At 41.4% G+C, this 15,012-nt stretch overlaps 2 protein-coding genes across 2 annotated transcripts in view; one reads left to right on the forward strand and one right to left on the reverse strand.

Moving 5' to 3' along the window:
• Nucleotides 1–5,791, forward strand: part of LOC110987042 (uncharacterized) — a 47,889-nt gene extending 42,098 nt beyond the window's left edge. The window contains exon 6 of the mRNA XM_022249447.2: nucleotides 8–5,791. Within this exon, the coding sequence (XP_022105139.1) occupies nucleotides 8–1,967 (1,960 nt within the window). The 3' untranslated portion in view covers nucleotides 1,968–5,791. The remainder of the gene's footprint in view (nucleotides 1–7) is intronic.
• Nucleotides 5,792–6,231: 440 nt separating this feature from the next.
• The window catches only part of LOC110987044 (septin-5-like), a 10,432-nt gene continuing 1,651 nt past the window's right edge, over nucleotides 6,232–15,012 (reverse strand). The window contains exons 2-8 of the mRNA XM_087141189.1: nucleotides 14,615–14,749; nucleotides 13,192–13,309; nucleotides 12,763–12,864; nucleotides 11,793–11,889; nucleotides 11,025–11,076; nucleotides 10,357–10,467; nucleotides 6,232–8,412 (exon numbers count right to left, since the gene is read on the reverse strand). Coding sequence (XP_086997315.1) covers nucleotides 8,142–8,412; nucleotides 10,357–10,467; nucleotides 11,025–11,076; nucleotides 11,793–11,889; nucleotides 12,763–12,864; nucleotides 13,192–13,309; nucleotides 14,615–14,749 — 886 coding nt within the window. The 3' untranslated portion in view covers nucleotides 6,232–8,141. The remainder of the gene's footprint in view (nucleotides 8,413–10,356; nucleotides 10,468–11,024; nucleotides 11,077–11,792; nucleotides 11,890–12,762; nucleotides 12,865–13,191; nucleotides 13,310–14,614; nucleotides 14,750–15,012) is intronic.

Genomic DNA, 15,012 nt, shown 5'->3' on the forward strand with positions numbered 1-15,012 from the left:
TTTGCAGAGTATCGGTAGAAGGTCCTAAACTTCACAGCCGTAACCAGAGTGTTGAGTCTCTGGATGACTGTGACAATCGATCGGTTCGCAGCCCGAGCCCACGCATAAGACGCGAAGACAGCAATGAGACCCTGGCCAGTCTAGACTCCAACCACAGCGCCGATCTTCTGAACAACAGCTCCACCCCAGCCAGGGGGAGACCAGGGAGCCTGGGACGAAACAGCCCGGCCAGGAGCTCCCTCCAGGCCGAGAAGCGCCCCTCCCAGCTCCCGCGGAGGCTGAGCCAAGCTGGCACGAGCACCGAGGAGTTTCTGAGGAAGCGTCGCGAGGAGTCAAACGCTGATGGCCAGAGCCAAAACCATCAGGGCAGCCTGGCCCGTAGCGCTCCCACGAGCCCAACGCGTCATGTCAGGCCCTTGTCCTGCACCCCAGTTGAATTGAATGAGTCCAATGTGCAATCTGATGTATATAGGCGGCTGGCCCTGGCTGGCGGACGAGAGTCAGGCTCTGGGACTCACACCCGTCGAACCCGCAGCTCGTCTGTGAATCTGACCAGCGGTACACGCAGCAGGGAGACCTCGCTGGACCGGAGCATCCCAATCTCTCCATCCATGAGACGGAAGCACCGATCAGGGTCCCTGAACGTCAACACTTCAAGAGCAGATGCCAAGAAACTCACTGAAAGACGAGACAACTCGATCATCATGATATCACGAGACACCGGAGGGCGTCACCGCCTTAACAGCACTAGTAGCTGTGATTCCAATGACCTTAGGTCACACGATGGGTCGTCCTTAAGATCCCCAACAGACAGTGAGAAATCAGCTACAGAATGTGTGACCCAGAGACTAAGGGAGCGAGAGAGAACCCGAAGTCTCTCAGTCGACCGTAGTGTTGCAAGAACCAAAATCCCTTCCTTTGAAAGGGGGTCCAGGCTGCGAGCCTCCACTGGTGTCGGGGAGGGGAGAGCGCCTCTGTCGCATATCCCCACACCTGAGAGAAAGTCCAGGTTGCGCGCATCCATTGGTGTTTCAGAGGCAGGTTCCACCCAAACCCAGAGTCCTTCTTTTGAGAGGGGGTCAAAGTTGCGTGCTACCACGGGTAGCATGGGATCTAGTGCTAGAGCACGCAGTGCCACTGCGGTGCATTCACAGTCATCAACACCACAGGGAAACCAAGAAGACACCGTCCAAAACATGCCAAGAAAGCAGCCAAGGGAGAGCAGGCTTCAGCGGTCCGGTTCTCTGAGGAACCCACGGACCGATCGCCATCTCTTTGGTAACCTCAGCCAAGACCAAGAAGGGGGCTTTGCCAGGAACTCGGCCCGGCGGCGGACCATCACTGGCAGGGACACTAAGGCACCCCGTCAGCCTGTGCCAGCCAAACTGAATGCAGAGAACCTTGCAAGATACCTGCAGAGCTACCAGAACAGGGTGGCACCCAGAGAGACCCGCAGTGAGACCAGGAGCAATGCCAGCTCCCGGGCCAGCTCCCGAGCCAGCTCCCCCGGCACGTCCAGACTCAGGCCGCGGATCCCCATCCCCAGCCACCTGAAGGCAGAACCCAAGACCCCCATGAGGAGGGATTCCTTGGAGAATGCCACGCCCTCCCGCATCCCTATGCCGGTCCAGCACAAGCGGCTCCTGTCGGAGGGCAATGCCTCCTCTCGAAGTCACTCACTCCCTGATCTGATTGCCAACATGATGGACTGGTGTCAGCGCACCATCAACATTGACAACTACGACACACGGAGCTTCACCAGTGCCGATTCCATGTCCCCGACCCCATCCCTACGAACGGACCAGGACTCGGGGTACGAAGACAACCCCCAGAAGGGTTCACCCCTTGGTCCAGATGAGCCTTACCAGCTACGCCGGGCGGGACGGTCTGGGTCTCTCGCAGAGGGGGGTGAGGAGGCACCAGCCTTGTCCAGGGGAGCCAGGGGATCCTCAGGAAAACGACACTAAATACTCTACATTATTATTTCTTTTGAGCTTGCTTAGTTACCTGACCGTCATGGTCAGCTGCTTAAAGCGTAGACTATGACAGCATTGTAGTCAAGACCAGACATCAGATTAGTCACACGAGTGTAAGAGCCTGTCACAAGAGCAGTTGCGAGTTAAAAGTGCGATGAACAATGACAAAGGAATGCTTGTGTCACTGTTCATTTGAATAACTTTTGACTTGATTTCAGACTGGACGTCTTGTGTTGGTCTTGTGATGGTCTTGTGAGGTCTTGTGATGGTCTCGTGAGGTCTTGTGATGGTCTTGGGAGATCTTGTGATGGTTTTAACAGGTCTTCACTACAACACTGGCTTGTGTTGACACATCATCTGTGAATTGTGACGAAAATCAAGTCCTGAGGTATTTTCATATTGCAATTACATGCTGTATTTGCTGATCTCTATTCACTTGTTCACAATGGATTGAACTGTGAGGTATTTTTTCCAGGTTCGTGATTCGTGTGAAAGTTGAAGAAAATGATACCAAAGCCGAAATTCTATTTCCACATCAAAAAAATTAAAACTATATATAGGTAATTTTAAAGTGTGTTGCAAAATATGAAAAAAAGTGTGTTTTCCAACTGCCAGTTTTGCAAACTCTAATTTGGCATGATATGATCTTTTATCGCTCCATTTACATATATGTATGTTCGTACATGTACTGCATGAATATTCTAGCCATTTTAAAATGTTCCTGTCAGTTAACAGTAAACTGCTCCATTTAGCTTTTAAACATAATCCGATTAAGAATCTGAAATATCCTTATCATGGACAATTCCTGCCAGAGTTTGACCCTGAGCTGTTAAGAGTGAGAAGTTTGGTAGAATTGTTGAAGCTAAATTTTAAAAAATCATACAAACTTCAAAGAAAACTAAGCAATCACATCGTGGCTATTCAACAGAATTTGGAATTATGAGTTAACCACTGAAAGCAGGTGTTACCAGTATGAATCATATGAGCTTGAGTTGTGAAACACTTGTCCAACTTAATCAGACTCCGAAGTCATCTTGTTGTGTACATGTACAGGTATGTCGTCTCCTCGTGTTTGAAGAGTGCAGTGTTCATGCAGCAGGGTCCCGCTAAAAGTTTGTGTCGGTGTTCCTCGAAGTTACCCTGTCAGAAGTAATGTGTGCTTGTAGATGTACCTGTAACTCATAATGATTAAATGACCAGTATATAATTGAACCGCTAGTTTAGTCAGGAAATCCTGCATGCAGGTGCATTATTGGATATCAGTGCTGCCCTGTATAAACCGAGTTATATCTCTCCTTCATGCCCAGCTTATGCCCATATCAAAATGATCAAAATATGAGCAAACCAAATTAGGCCAATAATATCCTTTCTAGAAGAATGGTACATTAATCATATGAATGAGAATGATCATGGATTGGACAGTGTTCACATCTAATTCTGAATACTTACATGTAGGTGTACATACATGTAAGCCCGTGGTTAGCGTGGTACTTAATGCATTGTTATTGCACATTGAAATGTGCATTTCAGCAAGATGTTATTGTCCACTATCTATTAAAATATCATCTCCATCATTTAAATATCGTGAGTGGTATATAAAAAGTATCATAGTGTGTTTGGTGATCATGCTTTACATGAAGAAAAGATTAAATGTTTGTAATTTTTTTTTAAAGTTTTATTCCCAGGAGTTATGCGGAGCATGATATTGGCAAAACTAGGATGCTTGGCAACCAGTCATCAATGTCTTGATGGTTGCATTTGGTACAAATGTAAGACTTGTGTATTAAATGAACTTGGTGCATTGTTTTCCTGTGGAATCTTCGGAGGCCAATTCTGCATTCCATGGTGCTAATACCAAGACAGCTGTATTTCTGACAAAGATATCTTTACTGCACCAGTGCTGACTTTTAAATATTTAAATCATTTTAGCATTTCAAATTTTACAGCCTTGTCTGATATACAGTTTTAAGCTGCACAAGAATGTATGGAAGTGGGTTTTTTTCTTGAATGTTTTAACGTAGTATCTCATGTTCTGAATAATTTTTTGTGTTTTACATTCCATTTATACATTTCCTTTTTTCTTTATCGCTTGCTTGCTTCCATCGTTACAGCTTTAGCAGACATTTTGATGTCAACTAGAATGAAAAGTTATTCCCCGTTTTGGGCAAATTTTTATTTGTATGCAGACCTATGCATCAAACAGTAATAAAGTGCCTTTTTGCAGGCCACCAATAGAACTAACTTTAATCTGTACCATACCTTTGTTTGAAATAATGTTGAGATTTCTCTTCCTTAATTTATTAAGTTCTGATTTAAGTTATGCAAATTTTAATTTTAAGAAGTTTTTGAAGAGGTGGGGTAGCATTTGATGGGAATTCAATGTGCAAATTGTGTGATATAAAGCGAAGTGGAAGAGTGTGCATTGTGTGTAAGTTAAATGTAAAAAAAAAGCTGCTTCAATGTATGAAAGTGTAAAAAGAGATTGTTTTGTGAAGGTGAAACTTGGCACAGAATATAGGGAAATTAAACCAAGCCTTGTATGTAATGTCAAATACATGTAAAAATAACAGCCAAGCGATGGCTTTCTTTCCGTCTGTTGTTCACTGTTTGTGTAGACTTGATGCCAGTCTGGTTGTTGGCTTTCTAGTTTGCAGCCTCACATGGTAGTTACAGATCAACACGATAAAATATAATGAGCTTTACATGCTACTGTGGTGAATTTTCATTATGTGCACTGTTTCATATCCAGCCAAAGATATGTAATTCCTAACAACTGCCAACTAATCATGGACCATTAGCTAGAGTAATGTCGATAGTTTATAGGTGTGCATGAAGACATTGACTAAGCCAGACTTGAGGTAAGCCTATAGTTAACCTGGAGTGAAACATTTAGCTGAAACCAGGAATTACATCTGTGAAAAAAATGACTGATGTTGGTATCTCCAGCTGCAGCCAGGTTATTTGGACATATAGCCACACATAAGTAGTACTAAGGTTTCAAGGCGCCTCACCCAAGTCATGTTCACACTTTACCCCTACATTGGAATTTCTCTTGTCTTTCAGCATTGTGCATGTAATCTACCTGTAGTGGAGGCACAAGTCAGGACACAAGTCTCTGCAAAAGTAACATTGATGGACAGTGGCTAGGGATTGAATGGAAAGCCCTAGTGCAACTCATTTGAGCAGCTTGTGGCTTGACTTGAAAACTGGATGACTTGGGCATGATAGGTGACTGACTTTTGATGGGGTGACATGTCCCTGCAAGTCCATCATAAGTCCATTACAAGTCATGTTGTCTTAAACCACATCTCAAGCTGTTCAAATGAACTGTAACGAAAGCATTCCTTTGTCTTCTTCAGCCTGTTACTTGTAACTTGTCTTTATGAGTAGACTCCTGAAGGGACTTGTGAAAGGACTTGTGGTGGACTCAACTACAACTGTGCTCTTTTTTAGGTCACCATTGTCAGCAGGATTTGATGTAAGCATTCTGCTTGCTGTGTTGAGCACTTATGGCCTCTTTGTAATAAGATTCTGTAAGAGGTAGTTCACATCTAAAGGGCATTTTTAAATGATACTTGAAATAGTGGTTTGGTTACTGATGGTTTTGTTGTGAACAGAAAATTTGGTGAGTTCTGAAAATTTGCTGTGAATGGAAGTATGAAAAACAGACGTAAAGGAAGCCATCTTTATTGTAAATGGGTTTATTGTGTTAGTTGTTACAGCAAGGTAGTTACAAAAAAAAGACCTTGATTTTTCATTTCAGTCGTTATCTTTGAAAAGTGAGCAGAATAAAAGAAAGCCTGCATTTACGAGGATAGATTGCTATCATTATGTGTTTTCCATTCTGACAAAAATCCTCCATGGGTAAAAAAAGAGACAGGCTGGTAGGAAAAATGTCAACTTGGTGCGCAGCAGCACTGAAGACAGTGCATTTCAGGGGAATTTATCATATGTGCTCAGCGTGTCCCTCTTCCAAGTGTCAGGTGTGATTCCACTTGAATTTTTATCCGACATTTGTTTGGAAATCTGGGATAGTCACCGGTCCAACGCACATGGTCATCCTTCATAAGCATATAGTAAGGAATGCAGGTTTTATTACATGTTCAGTACGTCATGTGACCCACACGCACGTTTCGTACCATGTCTCATAGTTACATGTATCACCTGTTGTCTGACAATTCACTAACATGTAAACTTTGAGGTGTTTTCAATGGGAAGCATGCTGAGCACTCAGTAAGCAGTCATACAACTCTCCTGTTTTTCAGTGTTTGGTCTTTATTCGGATATTACTTTGCATTCTGCACTTCTATGTAAATTCTCAAATAACAATAATTACAAAGTTGACTTGTCACTACTGTAGAAATCACATTTTATTAGATTACACGACAGACATCCAGTCTGCTTCGAAAGGTTTACTCTATCAAATTCAAAATCCAATTGAAAAGTAATGCTTTGAATTCAATTAAATAAATCACACCAAATTTGTCATTCAGATCATCGTTTTATGACCGTGTCGTGCCATCAAGAAAATCAAATCACATTCTCTTTTTTAAATGCCACATTTTGTTTATCTTATTTTAATCTATTCCATAACCAAAACCTAAATGGCCACAATAGTTTCACTGAAAACGTCATCCAGAATAAATATGTCTCCAAATATATGCATACCAAATAAATACAAACGTTTTAGTTGAATTTGGGGAATGAAAGCTTTTGAAAAATATTTTTCTGTGAATGTAGCTCTGTATAAAAATGCATACAAAGTGTGCCATATAACTGTTTGGAACAAATGTGCATTTTGAGATAGAAGACATTGATTTTTAAGGACAATACTGATTTTTGTTCATATATGAATGCGTCTAATACAGATGAGACTGGTCATGGGGTCACTTTATACTCAAGAAGGCCCCCGCTCATGGTGGAAGCACTGTTCCTGTGACTGACTAGAAAAACTGTTGAGACTCAGTTTTATGGTCATTTGTTGGCACAGTTCATATATCATTATTAGGGCCTGGCCTCCCTGATGTATAGTAACATGGGTGTCAATCTCAAGGGATTGGGGTATATTTCCCCTTCCACCAACTTTTTGAGGGGTAATGGGCCAGTTGAACATCCCCCCCCACACTTTTTGGTCACAAGAAATAAAACTGTGAGGTTAGTTCAAATGTTCTGATAACCTAACTGGAGGACAAATATGAAATGAGTATCTGTAGCATGAGCAGCGATCCTTGGTGTAATATGGTCTCCGGGTCCAAACCCCACCCTACTTTTCAACTTCTTTGGACGAGCAGTACATGTACGTGTACATAGATTTTGGTCATCCCCGTGTCCCCACTGTCAGAGATTTAAGCCACTGTATAGCAATTGCATAACCGTTTCGGTCTGTTCTAAATGCAGTGATAGGAGGAACTTAAAAAGCCCTGCCCCTTCCAAGGAGCACCATAAGAAGAATCCTTACTTAAAACTCTTGCAAAATACTTGGCCGAGATGACATCTTTCCTTCAGCTGTCTATTCTTTCTAAAGTGAAAGACTGCTTTTAAATAACAATTTTTAAAGAATTTGTTCATTCAAGCACCCTTTAAAATAATCATTGCAAATGGATATGATATCAGATCCTAGCCTGCATAGCTTTTCTTATTGACATGCCAAAAATTAGACTGGAATTCTGTATGTACATCATTGGCATCAAGTGCATGCTACATTTGGTGGTCATGATCAATATTTACAAATGCCATTGTTTCCCACATGACATGCAGCAACATTCCAAGCTCACTGTTTCAGCAAATTTGAACTTAATATGCAAAATGTTAACACAAAACTGCATTCTACTGCTTTTCTATAGGGTACAAGCTACTCTGACAATGACCCAGAAAATATTTTATAATACGGTACCTCTGAGATGTTGAGACTGCTTGCCAACCTGACTATCTTGTCACAAGGTTACCTGACAACAGTGCCCTCAAACTATCTCTGGAAACCCCCAACCTAAAGTAATAATACTCAATTACCCTTCTCATGGCCCTCCTCAAGTTCACTTGCAAACATTCAGTGGCCATCTTGAGAGTACTAGCTTTTGTCTCCAAAGTAACAGAGCCGCATCAAAATGGTGGACTGCTGGATTGTACTAAGTTGTCACTGGTTAGGAACTCTTTAGAACCTCATCATCATACTTCCACAGTGCTGCTCCTGCTGTCGTTAGGATCGTTCATTTCCCCAGGGAGGGAAGACGTGTCGCTGCTCTCAGCATTGTTGTTCGTCGCCAGGTCGGCCAGGCTGCCCTTGTTGCTGCCGCCGTTGCTTTGCTGCTTGGCCATCTCGGCCTGCATCTTCAGCAGTATCTCCTGCATCTTCCTCAGCTCTGCTTCCTTCTCCTCCAGCATCCGGTCCTTCTCACTGACCTCTTTGGTGGCAATGGAGTCCTTCCGGATGGAGTTCCTGTATGGAGAGAGTTGAAGGGGTAAGAACGATCGCAATGAAAAATCTCATATCAAATACTGAGGTAATGTTGGTTCCCTATGTGCTGATTTGGGCTGAAGAGGCTGCTGTAGTTGTGGAACATATCTGGATACTTCATCTTTTCATAAGCAACTTTAATGAAAAGAAAAGTCACTTCCCAGTCTGTGAGGTAATTAAATTCAAGTCCTAATATTTGGGACTCTCGATACTGTGTACAAGAGTTCCAAATTAAAAGTGAAAAAATAGACTGATGCATGGAACAACCTGTCCACTGTGTACTACTGCATTAATCAAATATATATCACAAGGCTGGTATCTTGTCTCTACATCCACATATTCACTCAAAAGATGCAAGAAGACTATAGATACCAGTCTAGTCTTGTCTAGTCTAGTCTAGTCTGGTCTTGGGCTTCAAACTGAAAGCACTTGATTTCCCTCCTAGGTGCAAAATGCTGAAGAAATGTCTCCTCAACTAACTAACTTGAAGACTGCAAGCTTGGCTTGAGAAGTACTTTGTCTATGCTTCAAGAAACGTTAGGAGAAATTTTCACCAAACAGCAAGTAAAGTTGGCCTCAGTGAGATTCACTCAAGTCTCAAGGTTCCAGTCTGGGTAAGTGCCTTTCTTCAACACTCAGCTCTCATCCCCTTCTTAAGATGACTACAATATGAAATCTGTGCACTAATGCGTACCCTCAATGTATGTGATGAAAAATAAGCTTGGGCAGGGCTGTACTTGAGCACAGTACTGAGACTAAGATTTGAACTCCATTTAAAAACTCACTGGACTACTGAGTCCAGTGGCTTGTAACATTTACTGGACAGAAACCAGAGTTATAAGACGCTGCACCAACACCAGACATGCATGAGTGTTGCTAAAAAGATTCATTTTGTACATTTTTGGGGGGGGGGGTTGCCAGTGCCATTCAGAAGAACTTAGTCAAAACTAGACTACCTGACTTCAGTGGCTTATCCGGTGGGGGAGGCAGGGGAAACTCCCCCCCCCACAGATTTTTTGTTTTTTGGTATTTTTAATCCCTCATAGGTGAATAGAAAAGAAAGTAATCGGTATATTTACTAAATATTAGGTCCAAACCCAAAGAGAACAAAAAAACAACACCAGCAAATAAAAGCAAGGACGCAGGATCGTGAGTAAGGCTTCTGATTTTTTTATCTCCTCCAACATGTTGAATGAGCTCGACGCCGCATTCGCTTTCGATTTTGCCCCCTTGACACCAAAAGCTGGATATGCAACTGCCCGATTTTAATGGTCCTGTGGGCTGCACAAGACTGCCATCGATTTCAATGCACATGGTTCAGTGGCTTAATGCAATATCTGAACCCTGGCTACATTCTACACCGGCATAGGCCACATTCAGTTTGACATGAATTATTGTACATGTACATGCAATCTGTACCTAGTACACGTGAACTACATGACAGTTGGAATGCCAAACCCACAGAACATTATTGCTAGATTGAAGAGAGCCCTCTCTTGTTATACATGTATTATAAATTAAGTCCATGGGGAAACTGCAATGATCCAAGTTACGTAATTTTTCCGTCTTTCTGATCATGTAGGGAGAATTTACTTAATGTATAGCACCTTCAGTGTATCAATTTTAAGGACTCCTGACGCATGTATACACCCCCTAAACATGTGACGTGAGAAATGTGATGACCATTTGTGTGCCCAATGCTCAGGTTAAGACGTTAATTGTTTGTATACATTTAGATGGAAACTGCCTGTGTATACTCCATGCCATATGTACAAAAAACTAGAGGGTGCACAGGCGTGTCGCCTAAACTGGAGCCCTAACGATTGATCAAACAGCCCCATCAAATGTTTGAGCATGGTGATCGTGACTCATTGCGTGAAGGGAAGCATCAATTAGAATATATATAGGAAACAGCCTTCAACTCACAGTCGCTCCTGCTTGACGTCTGGGTTATCTGTCTCGTCTTGGATTCTCCGCAGGCGATAGTTCTCATAATGCAGGTCACGTGTAACATCTTTCAGGTCCTGCATGTGTGTCCTGGTACCCAGCACAAAAATACATTGCACTCCATATCTTCAACACCTAACCACAAACATACACCCTGGAAGTTCTAGGGTCCACCAAAATGAATTCTCCAAGGCATACGTCATCTCCTCTGCAATTTGCATTTTCCAGAGGGTTTTTTGTTTTAGGACAACTCCTAGAATAGTTTAGGACAAGTGTAAAAAACTGGGAACCTGGACACTCTTTTAAAAATGCTTGAGGATATTGCACTAAACTTTGACATTCTGCCAAACTTTGACAAAATCTTAGGAACTGTAATTCGATAAATCAGAGATAAAAGATGTGCACATCAGTCGAAATGCTGAAGCCACATTGTTTTGCATCAGTCTTGATTTAACTGAAAAAAATCATGGAACTATCCAGAACTCAGGTAAATTATGGATGGTTAACAGCAATGTTTGTCATCTGTTTTTGAATTACTGAACTGAAATAAAGCTATCTAAGTGTAGGTGGAATTCCTTCTTCATAACAATCTGTTTGCTGCTTTGCCATAATGTTTTGAAATGAACACTCTGCTGCATATAACTCACCTGATAAGCATGTTTCTCAGTTTCACAAAGTCACAATGTTTGGGATTCTCCACTGCAAAAAACAAACACTACATGTAACATATGATCTGCATAGAAGTCTAAAAGGAAACTTTTTCCTAGCAATTGTGACGCTGCGATATATCTTGTAATATACGTTTTTTTAATTGTAACAGAAAAAATGAATAAGAGGTTTTATTCTGATCTACAAAAGTTATTTTTTTATTGATAGTTTTCTCTCTCCCAAAGCTTTTGGTAACATTCATTTTGTGTACAGATCCTTTACAGGATTGGCAAATTGATTTTTCCAAGACTTTTGGCAAACCTAATTGTAGAAATTCTGTGTAACACCCTCCTAGCTTATAATTGATGTTCCATTGATTTCTGCCACTAGAAACCTGCTCCTCAGATAACTTTCATCTACTTAATAGGGACCTACAGCAAGCACAGCCAAAACCACAAGTCTGAGGCTTCATAGAAAAGCCTCACCGTCACTTTGAGATGAAGATGGAGTATATCTATAACTAAGACTTGGAGTACTTTGAGTCATAAAAGTGAGATACAGTGAAAGAGTTGAATCCTGGTTGTACCATATGTTTTAGCCAGGTCAGTTGCAGGTCCATTCGTAAGTCTAGTCACAAGTAAGAGAGCGCAAACAGTGATGAAGGAATGCTTTGCCACAGTTCACTGGAACAGGTTGTGACTGAATTGCTTTGGTGGTACTAGATGAATTGTGGTGGACTGTCTTAGAACAATCATTCTGTAACTCACCCTCAGTTATACCCCAGGGGTAGAGTCGACCACGCACTCGCTTGCCTCCCACCTCCACCACCGTGTTACTGCCAATTACTGCAAAAGGAACGCTCTCCTGCAAAAGCACAGTAGTATAGAATCTTGTCAATTAACTATAGAAACTTAAATGCTAAAAACACTGGCAAGGAGCAACTCAAGTAACTGTATATTGAATTGAGCTAAAGTGGCTCAAGAAATCATAACTCCACTCTTCTTAGGATTCAACTTACTGTGGCAGCCTATTTTAGTTCCTTAATATGTGTAAATGTACATGTCACTTCCACACAGCACCTGAACATTTTGAAAATGGACTGACTGCAAAACGGATTCAAAGAAAGATATTCTGGACAGCTTTTAGATGATGTGCTGCTATACCAGTTGACTCTTAATCCTGCAGTTTTGGAATTTGGAGACTTAGGAGTCATAATTATGACTCCTAGATAGGATTAAAATTTGGGCAATTCACAGTAGTGCGCCTCCAAGAGTTTGCAATGCATTGGCCAATCAGGATGAACGAAATCTGTCGATCCCTTCCAAACTCGCATTGGGTCTTGGTCAGGTCGTGATTGGCCAACGTGTTGCAAACTCTTGGAGGCACACTATTGTGAATCGCCCATATTGACTCAACATGTTAGGGATGCTTGAGCCTACATTGGCACATTTAATCAGTGGGCACCAGTCCAGGGTTGGAGACATCACATGTTCATCCCTAAGCATTCTCAATAAAAGAATGGCATTTCAGCTAGAAAAGTGAACAAGTAAATTTAAACTCTTCCCTGCTTTGCCCTCGAAAACACTTAGATATTAAGTGCTATATTGCAAGAGCTTAATTTATTCAAAATGTATGTGTCTAAATTCAAAGCAACTTTTTTTAAGCCATTTTCTGGCTTTGGAATTGCCTTTTGCTGTTCACTGCTTCCCCTGTGGATTCTGTGATAACATGTTTTACCTTCAGCTCCTTGTCTTGCTGTTTGTAATCGTCATCCTCATCGGAATCGCAGTCAGGGAAGCTGTAAATGTTGATATCATGCTCTTGAATCTCGCGCATTACCTGTCATACAAGACATCAGATTTTTCCCATTCATTAATTGCTCCAAAAAATTGGAACTTTCCTTCTGTTCTTTGCCATTTCACAAACCAAATTTCCATAGGGCATCAGTTTGCATAATTGATAAAATAAACTGATATCGAGTGTGTGATGAACATGATGGTGATCTGCCTTTCTGGCACAGTCTCACATAAGCACCGAGTGTTCTGCAAAGATGCAGTTCATGTCACAACTAAATCAATGGATGAAAGCTTGATTTGTTAGTTATTCTTTCCAACAATTTATTTGCATAAACCAGTTTTCCTTTGCCAGATGCAAGGACATACTTACCCTATTTTTCAGTGTCCGAACTTCAACTGGCGTCAGGCAATCTGCCTTTGCCAATACAGGTACAATGTTCACCTTGTCATGGAGTCGTTGCATAAAGCCAATATCAATGGGTCGCAATCTGGAAACAGGGACATTCAAGTATTAGAAAGCTAATGGGTAAATAACTAATCTCACTGGAAAAAAATGTGCGCATTGCAATTTCAAGTCATGATTTACAATATGATGTGAGAAAGACTCAACGAACAGGGACCAATGGGATACAAAATGTACACAACAAAATTTACAGGGTCCAAATTAAGGGCAACAAAGGAAAACCTTATCGACACAGAAGTATTAAACCTGTGAGGCAGTGCCAAGCCAATTCACTATAAATCATATCGGGACACAAAACGAGGAAATGAATACGAGGAACTATGTTGTTATTTCTGAAATGTGATAATGTAATCCAGTTCAGAATTCCTTCCAAGACCCAGTGCCTGAAATGGCCGTTGAGATGTAATCCTACTCCTCGGAGGCATTGATAATGGAGAGGTTTTAGCGGTTCGATGACACCTAATTCTGTCATGGATTCCCCCGGGGACCCCATCTTTGCGTATGCATTTGGAATCCTGATGCGGGGACACGATAAGAACATCTTGCACATATTGGAGTATATTACAATCAGTGTGTGGCTAACAAAATTGTCTGCCAATGGATAATAAATTACCAAATTTGTTGGCTTGAAGCTTTGTTTGGCACAGTAATGAAATCATCAAACTGGACACCAACTGGGGAAAACTATGGCACCCAAGACGTTGAACTTTGACTTTATCAGTAGATTGTTCTAAAGTTATTTTTTTTTTACATAAACATAAATTTACACAGCTTGAATATCAAGTGTGAAAATTTAAAATAAATCTCCTTTGGTGTATTGGGACCATTTATATACAGTTAGATTTTTTATGGGGGGTACTAAGGTTTTACTGAACAAGAGAGAGAGAGAGAGAGAGACGAGAGAGGAGAGAGAGAGAGAGAGAGAGAGAGAGAGAGAGAGAGAGAGAGAGAGAGAGAGAGAGAGAGAGAGAGAGAGAGCATGTATGGTGCCTTCTTGTTACTCAGCTTCAAAATAATGATCTCTCACCTTTAAAAAAAGTGGCCAAAAATTTTTATCAAGTGAGAAAATTAACCTTCAGAAGTGCCCCACTTAGCGAAGGACTCCATAATAAAAAGTGTATTGGGCTCCACTGCACGATGTTTTTCAAGTTTCCAAGCAAACAAGATCTTTATTATTCACTTCACTCTATTATAACCATTCTGGCAACAACTTCATAAAGAGCTTTCTTGTTTTCATTTCTTTTATATCCGAAAAGTTTAATTCAACAAATATTAGTACAAAGTAATCCAAGCGGAGGAATACTTAACCAGCCTATTCACACAATCTTACCCGTGTCCATACGGTGAGATAAAGTAGAGACAGCAATGAACTCTGTTGTCCACAATATTCTTACGATTCAGACCACTTTCGTCCTCATAATACTGGGCGAATTGTTCTTCAATGTAGTCAATAATCGGTGTCCATCTAAAAGCAAAATATTTGTGGAAAAGCCGAAATAAGTTCACTTTGAAAGTTGTCGTTTTTGTTGGGTTGTTGACATGGGCTGTATAAGTTATCAAGTCGTCGTTAAAACTTGTCCCTCGCCTTCAGAAATCAAGCAAAATGTTGTATTCGTAATGCAACTGAAAAAAAGACACTCAGGGAAAAAAGCGAATTGACTGTTGGTTCAGCAACTTCTTCTCACTATTTCCAAACGATTCAGATGTAATAATAAAACTAAAACAAAC

Source organism: Acanthaster planci, linkage group LG09, assembly GCF_054643075.1.
Source record: "Acanthaster planci isolate LZ-2023a linkage group LG09, COTS_SCS, whole genome shotgun sequence".
In the NCBI taxonomy this organism is placed as follows: Eukaryota; Metazoa; Echinodermata; class Asteroidea; order Valvatida; family Acanthasteridae; genus Acanthaster; species Acanthaster planci.